The following is a 22,708-nucleotide window of genomic DNA, read 5'->3' on the forward strand; positions in this document are numbered from 1 at the left end:
AGCTTTGAGTACAAAACACAATCTATGAGTCACTCCTTCCTGCTACTGTACTTGTAAAGTTGTTCATTAGTTACACTGATGCCATGAGAAACTTGGTCCCCACCCCATTAGGCTGTAACTCTAGAATGACAGTCTGTTTCTGGTCTTTATGGAGTCCCTGATCTCCCACATTTTATGGCCTCATCTGAGTTCCCATAGTACATGATGTATTAGTTTATGTTTAGTCATCTTCTGTATCTCCCACACTCCCCGTTGTTCACCAAACACCAGCCAGTGGCTTCCTTTCTACACCTCACATAAGAACACACCATGTTCATTCTGTCCTTAGACTCACTATTAATTTCTTTTTTTTTTTTTAATTTTTGTGGTACGTGGGCCTCTCACTGTTGTGGCCTCTCCCGTTGCAGAGCACAGGCTCCGGACGCGCAGGCTCAGCGGCCATGGCTCACGGGCCCAGCCGCTCCACGGCATGTGGGATCCTCCCGGACCGGGGCACGAACCCGTGTCTCCTGCATCAGCAGGCGGACTCTCAACCACTGCGCCACCAGGGAAGCCCATTATTAATTTCTTAAATGACTTTCTCTTCCAACCTTCCCCAAACTCAGATATCACCTCCTCAGAGAACATTCCATGACTGCCCCAATGCTCCTCCACCACCGCCCAGCCTCAGTTGCTCTCTACCACATTGTCCTCTTTATTTCCTTCGTAACGTAGCCCAATATCATATTCTGTTGGGTTTCTCTTGTTTTTCAGTAAAATCAATACTTTACTGTCTTTTCACATAAACATTCTTAAGCAATATTGTACTATGGTGTGTAAGTTTCTACTGATAAAAGAATGAAATCTCATTTAGTTTCTTTTTTTAAAATTTTATGTTATTATAATAAGAGCACTTAACATGAGATCTACCCTCTTAAATTTTTAAGTGTTCAATACGTTATTGTTAACTTAGCTACAACGTGGTACAGCAGGTTCAACCTGTTTAGCTGAAACTTTATGCCTGTTAATTAGCAACTCTTTCATTTACTCTTACCCCCAACCCCTGCTAACCACAATTCTACTGTCTGATTCTATGAGTGTGACTATTTTAGATTTCTCGCATAAGTGGAATCATGTACGATTTGTCCTTCTGTGACTGGTTTATTTCACTTAGCATAATGTCAAGGTTCTTCCATGTTGTTAAAGAATTTCTTCTCTTTTAAGGCTAAATAATATTTCATTGTGTGTGTGTGTATATATATGTATATATATATATATATATATATACATACATATATATACACACACCACATTTTCTTTATTTATTCATCTTTATCCATTCACGGACATTTAGGTTATATCCACACTTTAGCTATTGTGAATACTTCTGCAATGAACATGGTAGTGCTGATATCTCTTCAAGATTTTGACTTCAATTTTTGTAGATAAATACCCCAAAGTTGGATTGCTGGATCATATGGTAGTTCTACTTTTAATTTTTTGGAGAACCTCCATACTGCTTTCCATAGTGGCTGCACCATTTTGCATTCCTATCAACAGTGTACAAGAGTTCCAGTTCCTCACATCCTTGCCAACATTTGTTGTCTTTTGTTTGATATTGTGTTGTTATTTCTTTAGTTATTAACACTTATCACTCCTGATCAGAACATAAGCACCATAGGACAGAGCCTTTGTCCATATTCTTTACCCCGTCACCTCAGTGCCTATAGCAGTGCCTGACACACAAGGCTTTCAGTAATTACTATGTTGAATGGAGAGCAAACAGGGTGGTTGGCCAACTGTATCAGGATGATTGCTCTGATGACAGAGCTTGAAAGAAATCCAACTACTTCCTCCTCGCTGTTTCCATTATTTCAGAAAAGGGTTGTAAAGGAAAGCGGGCCAAGTGATTCACACAAGGCCTTCCAGGTAGGCAGTACGAGGTTGAAGACAATGTGATGCAGAGTCTAGCCCTCAGCTTTCTTGAGTCAGTCAGGAAACAAATCTTCCAATAGATGTGTTTATCATAGAGTGTGGGACTGGGATTCAAAAGCCCTGATACTAACCCCAGCTATGCCATTAATTATTGCTGTATGACCTATGATAAGCCACCTCCCTTGTATGAGTCATGGTTTTCTCACCTTAAAATTAAGGGGTAGGACTGGAAGGTATCTGAGCTCCCTCCCAGCTCTGGTTGTTGAGCAATGAAGGCCATTCATTTATAGGTGAGCCATACTAGAGCCTGGGTGGGTCCCCTGAGACACTTCCTCCTACCAGGAGATTCAATCTGGAGATGAAATTAAAGCTCAAAGGGTAGCTTGATGAGTGTAACATTGAGAACACAGGGAGTTAAATATTGTCAAGGAGTATTTCTTTTAAGCCTTGAGAAGTAACATGATGGATTCTGCTCAACATTCTTCTGTGCTCAAAAGGAGGATTTATATTGAAAGACCTGGATACGAAATCTATATCCAGGGCACGCCATCCTCCAGTCATGGAAAACACTGGTCCAGATAGGTTGCTTCCTTGGCTGTTCTTTTTCTTTGATCTTTTCTCTGACTTCATCCAGTATTTAGATCCTAATGATTAGAATTCAACTGTCTTTAATTTAATCACACCCATCTTTCTATAAAAGATATCGATACAAATATCAGAACTATATTTAAACAAAACAAAAATAATCTTACAGATGGTATGTTTTTATAGGAATATTAGGAAAGAATGTTTGAAATGGGGACTATTTTGAAATCATGCTTTGGTAAAGTCCCTTTCAGAGTACAAGATAGATGCATCTGTGGATTTTAATGTAACAGGATATAGTATATAATGGTTTCAGACTCCAACAAACCTCTAAGAAACTACCATTTGTTGAGTTTCAGTGTCTTATCAAAGAAAGATATACATACTCACCTAAAAGGCTTTTAAAATACTCCTCCCTTTTCCAATGACATATTTGTGTGAAGCTGTTGAACGCAGAGCAAATACGAGCATCCATCTGTGTTCTATTAAGGTAGATATTCGAGATTTGCAAAAATGTAAAACAGTGCTGCTCTTCTCATTAAATTTTGTTTTGTTTTGTAAAATCTATTTTTCACAAAAAGTTATTTGTATTAACATGTACTAAATTTATAATTTATAATTAAATGAATTGATCTTTTTAAAATTATATAGCAGTCTTAATTTCTAATGTGTTGATATAATCCACATAAAGAATTTTAAAGAGGTAAATAGGTCTTGACCCCAAAAAGTTTGAGAACCACTGCCTTGAGTAAGGAGCACCCTATGCAAAGCTCCACTTCTGTGCAGAGTTTATGGTTGGCATTGTGGTGTCTCACCTTCAAACAGGAAAGGATAAGTGAAGATTCTCAGGTATTTGAGGAGAACCTCTAACAAGAACAACAGAAGTCCAAATGATCAGAGGAAAGGTAGTTTAGCAAAAAGCACAGAGCAGGAAAGATAAGTCCAAAATCATCATCATCAACATCACCATCTCCTTGGAAATAAGAGATTTTAGCACCCATAAAATAAGAACAGAAACATAAGAAGCATCCAAAGAGCATGTAAACACACACACACACACACACACACACACACACACACACACACACACTTTGCAATTAAAAGTCAGATAGTAGAAATGAAAAAATTCAGTAGAAGGGATAGAAAATAAAGATGCAGTCTCTCAGAAAACAGAACGATAAACAAGGAGATGGAAAATAGGAGAGGAAGAATGAGAAAGATTAAAGTATCTAATTTAATGGAGGGGAGGGAGTATTAAAGCTGTAATTCAAGAACAGAGTTTCCCTAACTTTTTGGTCCCAGGATCTGTACATGCTTAAAAATTACTAAGTGCCCCAAAAGCTTTTTTTTTGTTTATGATTTATGATGTTTCATTTACCATGACAGAAATTAAAACTGAGAAACTATTAAGATATCAATGGGGACTTCCCTGGTGGCTCAGTGGTTGAGAATCCACCTGCCAATGCAGGGGACATGGGTTCAAGGCCTGGTCCGGGAAGATCCCACATGCCACAGAGCAACTAAGCCTGTGCGCCACAACTACTGAGCCTGTGCTCTAGAGCCCACGAGCCACAACTACTGAGCCCGTGTGCCACAACTACTGAAACCCGCGTACCTAGAGCCTGTGCTCTGCAGCAAGAGAAGCCACCACAATGAAAAGCCCGCACACCGCAACGAAAAGTAGCCCCTGCTCGCGACAACTAGAGAAAGCCCGTGGGCAGCAGCGAAGACCCAACACAGCCAAAAATAAATAAATACATTTATTTTAAAAGAAAAAGATATCAATGTATTCAATAATAATAAGTCCACAAATTTCTAGAAAAATTTCCTACTCTTTCCACTAACGTTTTTGTGTGTGTTGGAATGGTTTTACATTTTTACAAATCTCTTTACTGTTTGACTTACTAGAAGACAGCTGGATTCTCATATCTGCTTCTCCTTTTCATCTGTGATATCACAGATCACGTGGCTTCTGGAAAGGCCAGTGTACTCTCACAAGAGAAAGAAAGTAAAAACTCTAACAGTGTCAAAGTATTTTTATAAAAATATTGACCATACGGACTTCCTGAAGGGATCTCAAGAACCCAGGGGTCATTTTGAGAACTGATACTCAAGAACATTTCCCAGATATTCAAATTGGTGCTGTGCATGAAAAAACCCACCTCAACACCAACCATCACAGCATTTCAGAACCATATTAACAAACAGAAAATGCCAAAAACCTCCAGAATTGAAAAACAGGTCACATGGAAGCTGGATCACAGATCAGAATGATTTTGGACTTCTCAATAGCAGCATTAGAATCCATAAGGCAGCATATAGCTCCCTGAAAACTGAGGGAAAAAAAACTTCCAACCAAGAATTCTATATCCATCGATATTATCTGCCAAAAGTGAAGGGAGAACATTTTGGAACAGGAAGAGTCTCAGAAAATGTACTGCCTGTCACCCCTACTGGAGTAGTAGAATCTCCCAAAGGAGACAAAATGGCTTAAATGGTATCTAAGAAACAAGGCATCCAACATGAGAGCTAGGGGAGGGCACCATCAGGATGGTGTTGAAGAGAGGACCCAGCAGGCCTGGAGAGCACCTGTCCAGGTGGGAGTGGAAGGACAGACAGCTCTAGGAGGGAGGTCACCAAGAAAGAACACAGCCCATAGATGATCTGATGTTTGAACTCGGTGAGACAAGGGTTATACTTCTGGTGCAAAGTTGGAAGGTAAATTAGTGGAGTGTATTTTGAAAACAAAGCAAAAAAAAAAAAATAAAAAGCATTTTAACTCCAGGGAAAACATGGTTGTACAAGAAAGGAAATGTAGTTATGGTATATTCCAAGGCTGAGCTGAGAATAATATTTACATAGTCTTTAAAGTGTAAACTCTGGGGACTTCCCTGGTTGCGCAGTGGTTAAGACTCTGCACTCCCAGTGCAGGGAGCCCAGGTTCGATCCCTGGTCAGGGATCTAGATCCCCCACATGCTGCAACCAGGAGTTCACATGCTACAACCAAGGAGCCCACTGGCCTCAACTAAGGAGCACGCCTGCTGCAACCAAGACCCAGTGCAACCAAATAAATAAAATAAATATATTTTTTAAAAGTGTAAACTCTGACTTTTAATCTAATTAAATTTCATAACAGAGCTTGTTGAGAAGATGGGAGGAAAGGAAGCTGGGGAAATTATGGAGTAAATATCTAAAAATGAAAGTGCATTACCAGCATGTTTGGAAACGGGTACATACAGCAGAAACAGCTAGGAGTTGAAAGTGTTTCTGGGGAGTGGCAGCCGAGAATGGGAAACAAAAAGCAAAAAAGTGTAGAAATATTTTTATCGTAATTCCTGTAGGACTGTTTAACCTTTTATTAAATATGGAATACACAGCTGATTAAAATAAACACTTAACATATCAAAGTACATATCAATTCAAGTTGTATGGAGTGCAATTTGGAAATGTGTTAACATTTTTTTTTTTTTTTAATTTTTTTTTTTATTTTATTTTTTTTGTGTGTGTGTGTGTGGTACGTGGGCCTCTCACTGTTGTGGCCTCTCCCGCTGCGGAGCACAGGCTCCGGACGCGCAGGCTCCGGGGCCATGGCTCACGGGCCCAGCCGCTCCGCGGCACGTGGGATCCTCCCGGACCGGGGCACGAACCCCTGTCCCCTGCATTGGCAGGCGGACTCCCAACCACTGCGCCACCAGAGAAGCCCTGGAAATGTGTTAACATTTAAACTGAGGATGCCCAATGACCCAGCAATCCCATTTATAGAATTGTATCCAGCCATGGGAGATCAGTTAAATTAACAATGCTACGTCCACATGGTGAAATATTATGCAGTTAGTTACTTAAAATAATGAATCATTAAAAATAATATAGATTTTCATCTGAAGAAAGAGATTTCCTCCCTTGGCATATCTTTCCTTTAGAGCAGTATCTCCATGTATAGTTTTATATTTCTCAGTGTGATTTTTCACTGAAGGTCTGACCCTTCCAGTGGATTCCAAGCTCCAAGAGACCAGGAACCATATCTCCCTTGGCTCACTGGTGTGTGTGTTCTTAGTGCTTTGCACAGTATCTGGTACCTGGAAAGCTATTGGATGAATGAGTGAGTATGTGTGAGCATGCGTACAGATGTTGACAAACTTCTAGAAGACTGAAACCGCTAGGGAGGGCTTATCTCTGGGTGGGGGAGTTACAGGTCAGACCTGTGTTGACACCCCTGCTCCACCACGACCTTGGCTGGGTAAGTCCCTTATCTAAGCCTTGGATATAATGACAAGAGGTCCTCAGTTATCCAATTAAATATGATTCCTTGTAAATGCTATATAAGTGTTTAAACTTCTAAGTTATTTAAGATGTCCCCAACTCTCAGACCACAACCTAATACATTCTGGCTTTTATTTTTTTATTAGTGAACTTCTGCAAGACTTGGAAAACTGTGAAAATGATCCTGTGGCCATAGCAGAATGCTTTGTGTCCAAGGTAAGCGGGGTTCATCTCGCGGAGCCAACCAAGACGGAGACAGAGCACGCATTGTTCTCATTTTAAGGTTAAAATGACCATTGTGTTCCATGTTGGCTGAGGGTCACCACTAATCTTTCTCACTCTGAGGGTTTTGTTTTCTCCCCACTAGCTAGGGAAAAAAAAAAAAAACACCACAGTTCCCAGTAAGTTAGGAAATGCTAATGACTTAGTAGTTGTCCTAGAACTTGTAGAGTAGCTAAATGATGTTACATATCTTTCCTAGGAAAAACTTTAAGCTTGGGAAGAGAAGAGTCCAGATTAGAGAAATGTTAGAAAAATAAATACATATACAAACCAGTAGACCAGTTACAAAAACCTGTTAGAATATAAATAGTATTTATATATATATGGCACTAGCCCAGTCATTAGGGGGATAAAGAGAGCAGAATTAATCTCCTGCATCTTAAAAATGCACTCTAATTTTCCTACATTTTTCTTAAGTTGCACTGATGGTTTAGAAAAACACAAGGAAAGGATTTGAATTTTAAAGCTTAAACGACAGTTTATGTTCTGTACCCAGATAAGAGAGAGAATTCTGAAACTTACAAGGGAATCCTTTACGACAGTTTATATTCTGTACCCAGATAAGAGAGAGAATTCTGAAACTTACAAGGGAATCCTTTACAACAGCGGCCCCCAACCTTTCTGGCACCAGGAACCCGTCTCATGGAAGACAGTTTTTCCGCGGGGTTTGGAGGGGGGATGTTTCAGGAGGTAGTGGGAGCGACGGGGAGCCGCAGGTGAAGCTTCACTCGCTCTCCCGCCGCTCACCTCCTGCTGTGCGGCCGGCTTCCTAACAGGCTGCAGACTGGTACAGCCCTGCAGCCCAGGGATTGGGGACCCCTGCTTGACAACATTACTTTCTCGACCTAATACCTACTGGATATAGAATCTTACGTTTCTCTTAAAAATTCAACAGCTTTTGTTTAGAAAACCTCTAGCAGAAATCGTTTTTGCAGTAAAACTTCATGGGATTTTTGCAGTTATGGTTTCAAATGTACAAAGATTGAAGCAAAGTTCATGACAGTTCTCTGGGGTCAGCCCAGAGTTAGCACCTCATTTAGAATCCTGGAGTCCAGTGTGAACTTGGAGATGTCCTCCCGGCCTGGCTGGGCTCCGGGGTTGTTCCACGGGGTCATTTCTGATGAGCCAATGGTTTTGAATCCAAACATAACACTATAGGTTCTACTCAAGTGTGGTTCCTTAAAGGCAGTTGATGGGCTTGTATATAAAACACTCCTGACTTTGTGGGTGTGAGGGTTTGTGCCCACACACTTAACACACACATTTCTTTTCACAAGCGGCCTATGTTATAGTGAATTCTCCTGCAGGGTAGGAATTTGGAAAAGGGAAGGAAAACGAAAGAGGAGGAAATGGGTAAAAGGATATGCTGAGTATATCAAAGAAGCTGTGTTACAATCACCACAGCATATAAACAACATAGAAGCTTTTGGAAACATTGGGGCCTTTACTAGTAACTGTAATCACACGTTGATTAAAGCTGGTCCAGCGTACGCTTAGCTCTGGCCTGATTATTCACATAAAAGTTTGTTGATGTGCCAGGTTGCCAGCTCCCAAATCTGATTTCTCATTGTGATGTTGCCAAGTTTAATTAGAAGACTGCTTATAGCGCTCCACGCTCTGGTGTGTGAGCCGGGAATCGCCAGGGAGTGTGGGGTCTGGTACAGCCTGCTTCGTACTCAACACCCTGAAATTTGGAAGATGTTACACTTCTGACACACAGCCAGCTGCTCACCTCTGGGGAGGAATGGAAAATTGCTTTAATTGAGAGGCCGTTAATGAAAGAGGTAAAGCTGGCGGCTGCCGTCTGCTTTGATCTGAGTCACTGGGGCTTCCACAGAGAGTCATCTTTGACCTTGCTTTTGTGGTATGGAGAGGCGACAGCAAGAGGAGAATACAGTACTTCTTACCTGCTGCTGCCCATAAAAGAACAACAGGAGCTGTTGTTGTTGAAGCCATTCTCGCGAGGGATGGGAAAAGCTCTCTCCCAGCGGAGCGTTTCTCCACTCTTAGGACTCTGGAAACACCTGGAACAGGTTTCCTTGGTTTCCTGCCTTCACCTCCACTCTCGTTTCCATCCCTTATCTTGACTGTCAGCCAGGCTGACCCTGGGCGGAATTTAGGAGGGAGATGAAGTTTGTCTTCAGAGACCCAACCTCCCCTTAACCTCCTCCTCTCCCCTGCTGCACGGCCCCCTCCCCACTGGAGCCTTTCTCTCTTCAGTGCCAGGCACCGCCACCACTTACTGAAATTATCCTCAAGAAAGTGCTGGTATCAGATATTGGTGTAATTGGAGGGCATTCGAGTCAGTGTCACCTTACCCCTATACTATTTACATAGTAAGCCTTTCTCATAGTGTCCTGTGAATAGTACTCAGGAGTCAATGAGTGAGTGTGTGTGTGTGTGTGTGTGTGTGTGTGTGTGTGTGTGTGTGTGGAAAGGAGAGAGGTGGGGTGGGGAGAAATTGACCTTATGGCAGAAGAAACCCTAAAATCATACAGATTTCTATACTCTGGTTATTCATTCAATAAACATTCAGATCCCCTGTGTGTTCAGTTGGCCAGCCGTGCCTATCATGTTTTGGTTCTTTCATGATTAAATGTCTCATTTTGACATCATCTCTAATTGCAACTTGAAAGAGTTGAATAACCAGAAGAAAATATCTATTTTTGTATAATTTTTTTTTCTATCGTTGCCTTCTTTCTCCCTAAATACTTCTGAAAAGGACTTGTGTGCATATATCCTAAAAAATAGGTGTTTAGGGAATTAACTAACTAGGAGTTATTGACTTTTGTGTAAAGCCATTATTTGAATTGTCCACAGAGCTTATAAATCTAAGATCCAATATGCATTTGCTTCTATATTAAGACTATGTCACTGATTTAAATCAAAACTGTCTAAGGTAGGAATAGAGCCATGATGTCACAAAATGCACAGAAATACAGTTGTTCAGAAGCCTTGAGGCTTTATTAGGGTAGGTGTGTGTAGGTCCCATAGATGATATAATTTAAATATGATTTCATTGAGGCCGTCGTGTTTAAGTTTGGTATTCCATATGCTCCTAAAAGTCCTTAAATTTGAGGAAATCGGCCTGATAATTGTTTAATCCCAGGCTGAGTGCAGCAGGAGGCAGGAAAGAAGCAAGAAACTAAAAGTGTGCGAGCAAACCCAAGGAAAGGCTCTAGCTTGGTGTTAATTTCCTAGAAGACCTTGGGCAAATCACTTTGCCCGTCTTATCGCTGGAGGCTGGAGCCGGGCGGGACACTCCAGTGCCTTCAGGAGCTAAACAGGTGAACACAGTGCATGAATGGGCCCAGGTGGAGGCCAGAGCCATTGAGGTACTTATGTCTCAGGGACAGAAATGTTACCTGAAACTGTAGGCCGAGGGCCAGTGGATCTAATACCTTTTCAGGAGAAGCCAGAAATCAAGATATTTTTATCTTCTAACTTTTTGAATTTGGCAATTAATTTAGATTTTATTTTTAAATACTATGCTTAAAATTTTGGCAGCCTACTGGGTTGGCAAGGCCATGGGGAAACAGACACTCCTGTAATTGTGGGAAAACAAAATAGACCCTGTGGAGGAGAATTTGGCTATATCTAGCCAAATTACATCTGAATTCACTCTTTATTCTAGCAATCCTACTTCCAGAAATCTATTCCAAAGATATAGTGACAGCAACTCAACGAAGGTGATGCTATACTTTGTAGTACTAATTGTTACAATTTATAAATCTTTACAATATATAGAAATAAATATTTTATATAAGTATAGGTACATATACATATATAAATATATGTATAGAAATATATAATATACGGAAAGAACCCAAATGTCCACAAAACAAAAAGCTGGTTGAATAAACTATGGTATATCCACATACTAGAATAGTACAAAGCAGTAAAAAAGCAAGTAAGGAATATCTCTGTATACTACTAGAAAGGGGATGGGGCGGGAAGTACAGGACTCTTGTTCTCAGAGTGTGGTCTCTGGACCAGCAGCAAGAGCATCATACAGGAGCTTGTTAGAAAGCAAATTCTCGGGCCCCACCCAAACCTACTAAAGCAGAAACTCTGGGGGTGCAGTCCAGTAATCTGTGTTTTAATAAGCCCTGGAGGTAATTCTAATACTCAAGTTTGAGAATCACTGGCATAGCTTGTTTTTATTTATTCAGAAATAGGGGAGGTTATACTTATATTTAAATGTGTATGTTTAAAAAAAAATAAAAAAGGATAAACTGTAAGATTAAAAGTTGGTTCCTGATGGGGAAGGGAGGGAATAGTCTAGAATGGGAAAGATTAGAAGCCAGACTTCTTTAAATGTACATTTCCTTGGAGAGTTGACTTTGAAACCATATATCTATTTTACATAGTTATAAATCAAAGTTAAAATTTAAAACAGTCTTCAAAGCACAGGGAGATCAGCTGGGTACTTTGTGACCACCTAGAGGGGTGGGATAGGGAGGGTGGGAGGGAGACACAAGAGGGAAGAGATAAGGGAACATATGTATATGTATAGCTGATTCACTTTGTTGTAAAGCAGAAACTAACACACCATTGTAAAGCAATTATACTCCAAAAAAGATGTTAGAAAAAATAAAAATAAAATAAATTTAAAACTTTTTTAAAACAATTGAAAGCAAAATGAAACAATGAGTCTAATTGCATATCCAGTTTGTGGCATGACCACACAGAGGAAATTCCAATCAATTGAAAAATATGCTATGGACAAAATACAACAAATACATCCTTAACTGTTTTCAGTAATGATATCATATATAATGGTGTTGGTATTATTATTCTGGAATTATTGTGTATATTGTGGGATAAAGCAAATGAATATTTACATTTGTGTCACTGAGAACTGGAATTGGCAAGAGAAAGAAAATACAGAGTAAGAATGAGGCTAATTAAAAACACTGTAGTCGAGCTTCCCTGGTGGCGCAGTGGTTGAGAGTCTGCCTGCCGATGCAGGGGACGCGGGTTCGTGTCCCGGTCCGGGAAGATCCCACATGCCGCGGAGCGGCTGGGCCCGTGAGCCATGGCTGCTGAGCCTGCGCGTCCGGAGCCTGTGCTCCGCGACGGGAGAGGCCACAACAGTGAGAGGCCCGCATACCGCAAAAAAACCAAAAAAAACCCACTGTAGTCCTGAATCTGAATTACAAGAATTAGTATGAACTAAGCATGTATTTTAGCTTTAAAAAAAACACCATATTCCTAGCTTTGTCCACTGAAAAGGCCTAGGAATAATAATTAACCTAGTAGCAGGAGCATCCCTAAAACTCAGATTGTGGTTTCCACATACTACTTCCTACCTAAAGGAATCAGGGCTCTGCGAAGAATGAGTGTAGGGAAGTAACTATACAAGACGGTCTGGAACATCTTGTCACATCAGAAAACAAGGAAGCTACTGGAGGCTGTAGGTCACGAATACTCAAGAAGAGGCTCCTACTGGGCAAAGATGGGATCATTTGAGCATCAGTAAAGATAACTAACTGAAAACAACTGAAAATCATGAAATATGTTTATATTCATGAAATCACAGTGATATAGATATGTGTGTGTGTATATATATATATATATATATATATATATATATATATATATATATTTTAAAAAACCCAAGCCCTTTGCAGGATGTTAGAGAACCGATGCATTATTTTGAAAATCAAGGAAAAGAATCAAGCATTTATCCTGCCTTTCCCATACAAACCACAAACTGCAGGGTAACCAGTCTAAGGCAGTTCCTTTTTTGGAAAGATTTTGGCTAATAAATGAAGACCGAATAGTAGAATAGAAATATCACCATGTTGTAACCCCCCATGAATTAACAGATCTAGGCAATAATTACCAATGGTTATTTTTTAAATAAATTTATTTTATTTATTTATTTTTGGCTGCGTCGGGTCTTCGTTGCTGCACGCAGGCTTTCTCTAGTTGCGGCGAGCAGGGGCTACTCTTCGCTGTGGCACGCGGGCTTCTCATTGTGGTGGCTTCTCATCGCAGAGTATGGGCTCTAGATGCGCAGGCTCAGTAGTTGTGGCTCACGGGCTCTAACGTGCAGGCTCAGTAGTTGTGGCGCCCGAGCTTAGTTGCTCTGCAGTGTGTGGGATCCACCCGGACCAGGGTTCGAACCCGTGTCCCCTGCATCGGCAGGCGGACTCTCAACCACTGCGCCACCAGGGAAGTCCACCAATGGTTATTAACATCACAGAAAGGGCTTCCCTGGTGGCGCAGTGGTTGAGAATCCGCCTGCCGATGCAGGGGACGCGGGTTCATGCCCCGGTCTGGGAGGATCCCACATGCCGCGGAGCAGCTGGGCCCATGAGCCATGGCTGCTGAGCCTGCGCGTCCGGAGCCTGTGCTCCGCAACGGGAGAGGCCACAACAGTGAGAGGCCCGCATACCGGAAAAAAAAAAAAAATCACAGAAAGAGAGAACCAGACATCATATGCCTCCTGATTTAAGTATAGTCTAACCTATGATGTACTCGGGCCAAATTATGAAACCTAAATCGGATCAAACCTCTCCTAAACCACAAAGAGTGTGGAGGACACAGTAAAGGAAGTCATAGGGATGTGATCAGCAAAACTGAGACTGTGGGAGGCTCCGCAGGACAAACCATCTGTTTTTTCTTCAGCTTAATTGCAAGGGGAAAATAAGAGGGGGGATTTATAGATTAGAAGGGACTTAAGAGATATCAACAAGATCAAGTTGCTGTGTGGGGGTGTTATTTGGATTCCAAAGCAAACAGCAAACTATAATTTTAAAAAAAGGAAATAGGAGTACTGATGACAAGCCCTCATGATAGTATGGAATTATTTATTTATTTTACATTTTATTGAAGTTTAGTTGATTTGTAATGTTGTGTTTAATTTCTGCTGTACAGCAAAGTGACTCAGTTATACATATATCTGTTCTTTTCATATTCTTTTCCATTATGGTTTATCACAGGATATTGAACATTTAGTTCCCTGTGCTATACAGCAGGACCTTTTTGTTTATCCTATATGTAATAGTTTGCATCTGCTAATCCGAACCTCCCATTCCTGCCCATGGAATTATGTAAATACGATAATAGCATTGCAGTGATGCTTCTTTTTAACACTCCTTCTATTAAGGATATATACTTTTTTTAAACATCTTTATTGGAGTATAATTGCTTTACAATGGTGTGTTAGTTTCTGCTGTATAACGAAGTGAATCAGCTATACATATACGTATATCCCCATATCCCCTCCCTCTTGCGTCTCCCTCCCACCCTCCCTATCCCACCCCTCTCGGTGGTCACAAAGCTGATCTCCCTGTGCTATGCGTCTGCTTCCCGCTAGCTATCTCTTTTACATTTGGTAGTGTATGTGTGTCCATGCCACTCTGTCACTTCATCCCAGCTTACCCTTCCCCCTCCCCGGGTCCTCAAGTCCATTCTCTAGTTGGTCTGCGTCTTGATTCCCATCCTGCCCCTAGGTTCTTCATGACCTCTTTTTTTTTTTTTTTTTTTGTATAAGTGAAACAATATTATGTCTAGAATTTGTTGATGAGGGAACCTGGAATATGATCATAGCAAAAGGCAAGAAGCCCCCCATTAGTTAGCCCAATATTTAAGCATTTGAGGCATTGCTGCCACGCTGGACGCATACAGTGAGTAGACCTGGATCCTGCTCTCAACAAATTTTCAGCTTCATAGGAGAGATGGGGATTCAGTAGTTCAACAGACATTACGTGCCAGATGAACACAGCAGGGCCCCCTGTTGCAGGAACTCACAGCGTAGAGTGGGAGACAGACAGACACGCAGAACATGTCATTATCATTCGGCAAACGCTGCGAGATGGGCTGGTATTGGGTGTTGTGAGGCCCCAGGTAGGAGCAGTGGGCTTGGCCCAAGGACTGAGGAAGTCCCCTTAGAGGAAATAAAGCCTCAGTTCAGTGTCAAGTGGTGCCTAGTAGCCATCCAATGAAAAAGGTGAGAAAGACAGTGGGCGGAGAGGACCGCACACACAGGGCTTGAAAGTGTGCAGCGGCTTTCTTGTGCCCTGCACATGCCTCCAGCGTGTTCTGACCACATGATATTTAAATTTTCTACCTATATTTCTCTCTCACACTGCAAATCCCCCAGAGGACCACGAGCATCTGGGGGCAGAAACCCTATTGTCTTCCTCTTCCTATTTGCCTTCAGTTTCAGCTAACACAGGGGATGCTCAGTAAGTGTTTAATGAACTCAGATGAGTTCAAGTGCACGTGGATTCTAGGTATAACCCAAGGTAGATACAAAGGCATGGATGATTGCCACAGAGGCTCGGGAGACAGGCCGGTGTGGTTACAGGAACAAATTTAAAGCTATGAATAATATATCTTTTCTTTGTAACTGACTGTTGTTGTCTCTGCTTTTTTTGCCCCTAAAATTTCTTTTGTTTCCTTGCAGAGTGAAGAGTTCCACATTTACACCCAGTATTGCACTAACTATCCGAGGTACGCCTTGTGAATGTGCAGGAATATCTTCGTATTGTTTTAAGTCCGTCCGTGCAGTGTAGGTGGTCGGTAGGCGTTCTGTGCCTGGCGCTGCGCTGAGTACTGTGGGGAAAACTGCAGACATGCTGCGAACGGACCATAGGGGTACCCAGATATTGATCCATTCAGGCTTAGGGACTCCCTAGCAGAGGCAGCACAGGGAAGAATTGTGAAAGACCTTAAAGGAGACCAAAAAGATTGTTAGGTTTCCCTCAGTGGAAAACTAAGTAAACCAATTGTGTTTGGCTAGAAGTCTTATCTATTAACCCTTTTGTATATGTGCCATGTTTTTTTTTTTTTTTGTGGTATGCGGGCCTCTCACTGCTGTGGCCTCTCCCGTTGCGGAGCACAGGCTCCGGACGCGCAGGCCCAGCGGCCATGGCTCACGGGCTCAGTTGCTCTGCGGCATGTGGGATCTTCCCGGACCAGGGCACGAACCCGTGACCCCTGCATCGGCAGGCGGACTCTCAACCACTGCGCCACCAGGGAAGCCCTATGTGCCATGTTTTAAAGAATATGGGATGCACTGCTAATGAGTTTATATGATCTAGCTGGGGATAAAATATGTTATATTTTTGCCATCTAAATTTTGGGAACGACATAAGTTTTATGGAGTTCAGAGAAGGGAAAGAACATGATAAGCTTATGTGAGAAAAGAGGACTCATCACCCCACCTGGATCATTGCCTCAGTTTTGCTCATCCTGGGGGTGTCGGCAAGAGGGCCGTTTAGGAAGCAGCCTCTGGCCAAGATAGCGACCATTTCAGTAAGGGAGTCAGGCCTAAGACCACAGCTCACACTGTAGGAAATTCTTTTTTCTGCAAAAGACATTTATTGAGCCCTTATTGATTTCTAAGTACTGCGCTCAATCCTGTAAATACAAAATGTGGTTGAATTTAGTTTTCCCAGGAATCTAGAGATATTGAGGGATTAAAGAAAAGCAGAAAACAGAGAACACACTGACAGCACAGTGCCTGGCCCCTGATAGGTCCTCAGCAGGCGCCAGCTCATCAGCATTCCTGTCCCATCCCCGCTGCATGGATGAAATCATTGAGGCTCCAACAGGTTTATTGATTTTCCAAGGGTCACAGAGCTGATAAGTGACCAAATCTGCCTGGGATTTGAACCAAAGTTGGTCCAGCCTCAAACCTCATGCTACTACATCCTTGTAAAGTTTCTGAAGCTTTGTGATTCCCCTTCACCCCGTACCTTTCTACTGTCTGTTTGCCCACGTGACTAGGAGGACTTGAGTTGTTATGTTAGGGATGAACTGGGAAGAGGGCTCAGGGATTTTATGTACTCTGCAGCCAGTCTTGGTAGAGACACGTCCCTAAGTATAAAGTGGGTGGTGGGGTCCACCTAGAAGAGAAGCCAGTAGACTGAGCCCCTTGTGTCACTGTGTTCAGGAAGAACAAGTGGGTCATTCCTGCTTTGGGGTAGCCCTGGAAAGCCAGTGTGGATTAAAAGACATGAAGCCAGAGGCTCAGAGGCTCAGGCTTACTGATGGCAAAAATACTTTCCATTGGAGGATTTTCATCTCCTCCTCTAAATATTGGTCAGGATATCATGCTATGGTGATTTATTGGGTTGGGGGTCAAGCATGCTTTTCTCAGGTTTCCCTAAAAACAAAACAAAACAACACCTCACATGCAGATTAGTACATTTATCCATATCCTTGTCTGTAGACCCATCCACAGTTTACACAGTTTCACTTAAGCAATGTTGTTTCCACCTCTCTCCTGAAGATATCAGGAAATTGTAGGAATCCCCAACTAAAGCTATGGTCCTTATGCTAAAAGCCAGCGTTGGGCTTCCCTGGTGGCGCAGTGGTTGAGAGTCTGCCTGCCGATGCAGGGGACGCGGGTTCGTGCCCCAGTCCGGGAAGATCCCACATGCCGCGGAGCGGCTGGGCCCCCGTGAGTCATGGCCGCTGAGCCTGCGCGTCCGGAGCCTGTGCTCTGCAATGGGAGAGGCCCGCGTACCGAGAAAAAAAAAAAAAAAAAAAAAAGCCAGCGTTGCACCACACCCTAATGCAGAGGAATCAAAGAATCAGCCCTCAACTTCTCCACGAAACTTCCTCCTGTGGGAAAGGAACAAACATTCCAACTCTGAAGAATCAACAAAATTCTGGACCCAATTATCAGGATCTAAGATGCTAGAGAGGCTGGTTTGGAGGATTATGTCTGTGTACATTTCATTATAAACATGTCATTTGAAGAAATATCTTCTGAATTTGCAGTTTTGGAAGTTTATGTTAAGAAGAATTTTCTGACTTAGTATAAGAACAGAGGGCACAAAATGAAGGCAGCTTTTATAAACTAGACTGCTTCAGGGTCAGAGGATAGGCACAGTCATTTGTGCAGGACATTTTTGAGAGCCTGTCCTTCATGGGGCACTAGTCCAAGCTTGGTGTACACTGGCAGGAAATAGGAACGAATATCCCTTGCCTTCTCGCAGTTTATATTGTTTTGAGAGTCGGAACTGAACCAAATGCAATAGTGGAACAGCCGTTAGGAGAGATCAAATCAATGAATACAAGTCAATGTGGTACCAGCTCAGTTATACGTAATAGAAGCTAAAGATGCATGAGATAAAGGAGGAGTAAGTCCCAGCGAGGAGAAATCAGGACAGTTTCCAGGAGGAAGTGTTTTTTTATCTTGGGTCTGACTTTGAAGAAGGAAAGAATCGTGTTAGCAGGGAACTGCTCCCCAGGCGCTCTCAGGGAAGTGGGCACATCCAGTTCTTGCCCAATTGTGTGGTTTTCATATTCATAGAAAAATATTGCTTCCTGTCCCCTTTGGCCTCCCATCAGTTTGCTCTCCGAGGCCCGAGATTTCCCGCCCCCGTCTTCACAAGCCATGAGCGCCAGGTGTTTCAGCCCATCTGACAACGCGTCTTTCCCCTTTGGATCCAGGCTGGTGATATTAAATGTCGCCTGCACACCTTGACAGATGTCTTTCTTCATACCAGTCATGCCCCAGTGACTTTGCTGGGAAGAGGCACAAGCCCTCCCTCCTGTCCCCAGGGAGGAGCTCAGACCCGCTCGGGTCATTGTCCTCGGATGTCTCGCAGTGGCCTGAATCTGGAGTTCAGTGCGCTTAGGATTTCTCGCAGGTGTCTCACCCTTGGGCAAGAACTCAAAACTTCAGATGGTTAGAAGGCCAGTGGGCAGCTGATTCTGACTCTAAAGAACCTTAGAAGAGTCCCTAGGTTACATGATGAAGAAGAGTTTTGAAATCTTAAGGGAAAAATAAAACCATCTGAACAGATATTTCTCCACGCAATCAGGCACAAAAGGGATTCTGATCGCTTAATTAGGAGACCTCCATCCATGTCACTTCCTTCCAAGGAGTTTTATTTTGTTGTTTGGCTCTGTTTTCCTAAGTTAATTCTGAAAACATAGTACTGACTTGGGGAGAATGGGGCTGAAATTACTTCCACCTGCTTCCTTCTAAGTTATGAGGCCATAAGATTTTAATTTACGTGTGTGTGTGTGCAACTATACAAACCCACCAGCTTGCTTTATGTGTAAGAGAGGAGCATTGTTTCAACGTCCCTCTAGGGTGTTTGGGGGCCGTACTTATTGCCTCTAGGGGAGCTGTGGTGGAGGAAGAATGCCGACCTACTTTTCTAATATGTTCTGTAAGGCATGCTCCTTAAGGACCAAGGTTATCCAGCTGTTTCAAAAGCTGAATTTAGAATGAGGAGAGACACTTGGCGGTGGAAAGAAGGATCTGTTCAGAGATTCTCAAAGGAAAGTTCCTCGGGGGAAGAGGTCTCCAAAGACCTGCACATAATGTCACGTACCTTGTGCATTTATTTAAAGGCAACCGGCAAAGGGGGTGGCAGGTGTCCGGCACGGGGCTGGATCTACTGGGAAGAAGGCACTCCTTTTGTTTAGTACAAAGGTGCCCACTCCTTGCCCCCTAATTTGAAAACTGAATACCGATGTGTATGTGAGCACTGCACACAGATGCCCAGATGGGACATAATTAGGGGCTAACGTCCAATTTAAATCCCCTTTGCAAAGCCCTGTGTCCTGGCAGGGGCGGCATCTCCCTGGAGGAAGGAGCTTACTGCTTAGATGCCATGTGTCCATGTTTTACTACCTTCTTATAGTGTCTTTTTCTAATTCACCCACCCAGAGGGACACCTTTTCTTAACCTGCCCAGAAGCATTCTAGCTTCTCTAGCTCTTACCTGTTTTAAGGTATCACACTCCAGCACTTAAAACTTGAATACTCGTGTTTAAGCGTTACAATTTAGATTTTAAAATATCTCTTCTTCTTGCAGATCCGTGGCTGTGCTAACAGAGTGCATGAGGAACAAGATGCTGGCCAAATTCTTCAGGGAACGTCAGGAAACTTTGAAACACTCACTGCCTCTGGGGTCCTATCTCTTGAAACCAGTTCAGCGGATTCTCAAGTATCATCTCCTTTTGCATGTAAGTTTCTGCCTGGGCTTGAAGGACTTTCTAGGGGATGGGGATTTTGTGTGTATATGTTAAGTTTAGGAGAAAAAACAATCAGAAAAAGCTGTGGACATATGGAAACATTTTCCACACTCATACTTTACAACTGACCGATCTGCTTTGAGGAATTAGAGATATTTATATTCTAAGCCTGCAGCCTCATTGACAACAGCCAAGTAAAAAAGATTCGCTTTGGCTCTGATGGTGATAGGGCTTAGGAATGACAGTTTCAGGCAGGGAGCTATCATTCATGAACAACAGATCTTTTTGTTAGGTTTTATTTTATTTCCATGAGCCCGGCTTCAGTAGGCAGTTGGGAGGGAGAGCTGTTGGGAGGGAGAGCTAGATTGGCTTGGGTAGGGGCAACGAGAAGGGGCTGAAAGGGGAGAAGACAGATGAGCAGCGTGATGAAGGATCTTCGAGCTGGGCTTCCCGTCACTTCGGGGTCTGTTTTCTTTATATCATTTCCCATTATTTGTACAAAATTCAAGGAGACCTTAGAAACAAAAGTAGACATAGCTCTCATACATTCTCCTTTCTTATCTTCTAAGGAAGCTGATGAAAATGGGAAACAGTGTTCTTGAAAGTAATTTCATTCTATAAGTAGGATTGATTGCCTCTGCAGCTTGAGAAAGACAGGAGAGCAGAGAGGTTGGGAGCTGGGCTCTGGGGCAAGACTGCCCAAGTTCAAATCCTGTAAATTTCCCACGTTCATGGTGCCTCACAGGCGGTCAATAAAAAACGAGCTATTATTTCTATTTTATTATTTTTAATACCGCATTAAAAATCTTTTAAAAAATGATTTAAATCCAGAGCTCCTATGTGTACCGACATGCCTGCAATTTACATGTATCACTTTTTAAATGATTCCAGGTTTCTAACTTGGATAGGCATTCCAAGGTTGCTCAGTTCATACGCATTTAAAATTTGAAGAGCTCTTCATGGTCCAACTTTACCAGAAATTCCTCAGCTTTGTCTCTTTGCCTGCCTGGCTCATCTTGGGAGAATCTTGCATCCTGTGAAACCACATCAGGGATATTACTTTAACTATTCAATTGGTTTTAATGACCTCTAAATTTAGTGGGATTAATTTACTAAATCAGTGTCCAAATAATTCTTTAAAAAATAATAGCTTTCCCAGGATAGATCTTTGCTGGACTCTGCTAATATGGCATCTAAAACTAGTATGTCCCAGTAATCTCTATTTATGGCTTTCTAGACAGTAAGTTAATCAAAAGAAAAGTCTCGGACCTCCGTTACATAAGCGTGTCAGATATAACAAGTCAAGATTCTTACAAAAAGTTAACTGCTAGGAAGAACAGCCCGTACCCTCTAAATTAAAAGCTAGTGTCTTAGTTCACACTGCTATAACAAAATACCATAGACTGGGTGGCTTAGACAACAAACATTTATTTCTCACAGTTCTGGAGGCTGAAGTCCAAGATCAAGGGGCCAGCATGGTTGAGTTCTGGGTTGCACACTGCCTTCTCCTCGTTTCCTCACATGGTGGAAAGAGGCAAGACTGCTCTCTCTTTTATGAGGGCGCTAACTCTATTCACGAGGGCTGCACCCTCATGGCCTAACCAGCTCCAAAGGCCCCACCTCCTAATACCAGCACATTAGAGGTTAGGATTTCAACATATGAATTTGTGGAGGGCATAAACATTCAGCTCATAACAGCTGATAGTGAAGATAAAAGGGAAGAATAGTGGTTAGATTAATTTAAAACTAATTGCCTAGAGTATTTTTGCTTTTATAGTTGGTTTAGAGTGTTCCTTCTATATCATGCACATCACTTCAAAGTTGTGTAGCCACCCGTGAAAATCCCCACAGAAATACCCTCTGTCCTTCTGAGTCTGTCTATTGATGAACAGGATTGCCTCTCAGAGTAAAAGAAGAAATGATTATTTTTTAAAGTTTTCTCTTGGTCTTGAACTTACCTGGGAGTTGTTAGTTTAGTAATACAGTTTCATAGGACCTTTCTAACAGCTGAGTCTGAGTGCAGAAAGAAAATATAAATTCCTTTCCAGTTTCTAGCTGGATGGAAAATTCGAGGATTCAGTAAAAGTAAACAAAGTGTGACTAAAAAACAAGGGCACTAATCTTCATAATTTATACCATAAGATTCAACCTCCACCCTTGAGCTTAACATCTCTGCATGATAAGTGTCATAGGAACAGTCTAATTGACTATAATATCTTCTTACTCTTTTAGATACTTACAATGGAATTTAGATACTTAAAACTTATTGTTGCTCTTTGAAGACAATACAGCTTCAATTAAATAAGCGTTTATTTACCACCCAGCTCTCTGGTGGGCACTGTTGAGAAGATAAAGGACTAAAGGAACTATGCAATAGTCCCTATCCTTAGACTCATAGGAGTCTATGGACATGTGTCTTATGTACTTAAAATAATTAGATTATAATTGTGTCCCCTTCTCATCTCCCTGGGATTGTGGAACTCCAGGGCTCAGGTAAGTGCTGGTGTTACATCCTTCTGACCGTCAGAGAGTGAATGAATACTTGAACCATGAGATATCTCTCAGCACTCTGAAGGGTTATCTTTAGTGAATTTCATGAACTAGTGAAAGGCTTTAAAGGCTTTAAAGCCTTGACTACATGAAAATGTCTTGCTGTATACGTATTTTTTTAAATGTAATATTCATTGTTTTTTGTTTTGCTTTGTTTTGA

At 42.1% G+C, this 22,708-nt stretch overlaps 1 protein-coding gene across 7 annotated transcripts in view; it reads left to right on the top strand.

The window, feature by feature from the left end:
* The window catches only part of PLEKHG1 (pleckstrin homology and RhoGEF domain containing G1), a 236,102-nt gene that overhangs the window by 181,281 nt on the left and 32,113 nt on the right, over positions 1 to 22,708 (top strand). For all 7 annotated transcript variants that reach the window (XM_067011011.1, XM_059083437.2, XM_067011014.1 and 4 more), the window contains 3 exons: positions 6,907 to 6,976; positions 15,462 to 15,508; positions 19,839 to 19,989. In XM_067011011.1, the coding sequence (XP_066867112.1) occupies positions 6,907 to 6,976; positions 15,462 to 15,508; positions 19,839 to 19,989 (268 nt within the window). The remainder of the gene's footprint in view (positions 1 to 6,906; positions 6,977 to 15,461; positions 15,509 to 19,838; positions 19,990 to 22,708) is intronic.

This window comes from Kogia breviceps, chromosome 13 (genome assembly GCF_026419965.1).
Source record: "Kogia breviceps isolate mKogBre1 chromosome 13, mKogBre1 haplotype 1, whole genome shotgun sequence".
Lineage (NCBI taxonomy): Eukaryota > Metazoa > Chordata > Mammalia > Artiodactyla > Physeteridae > Kogia > Kogia breviceps.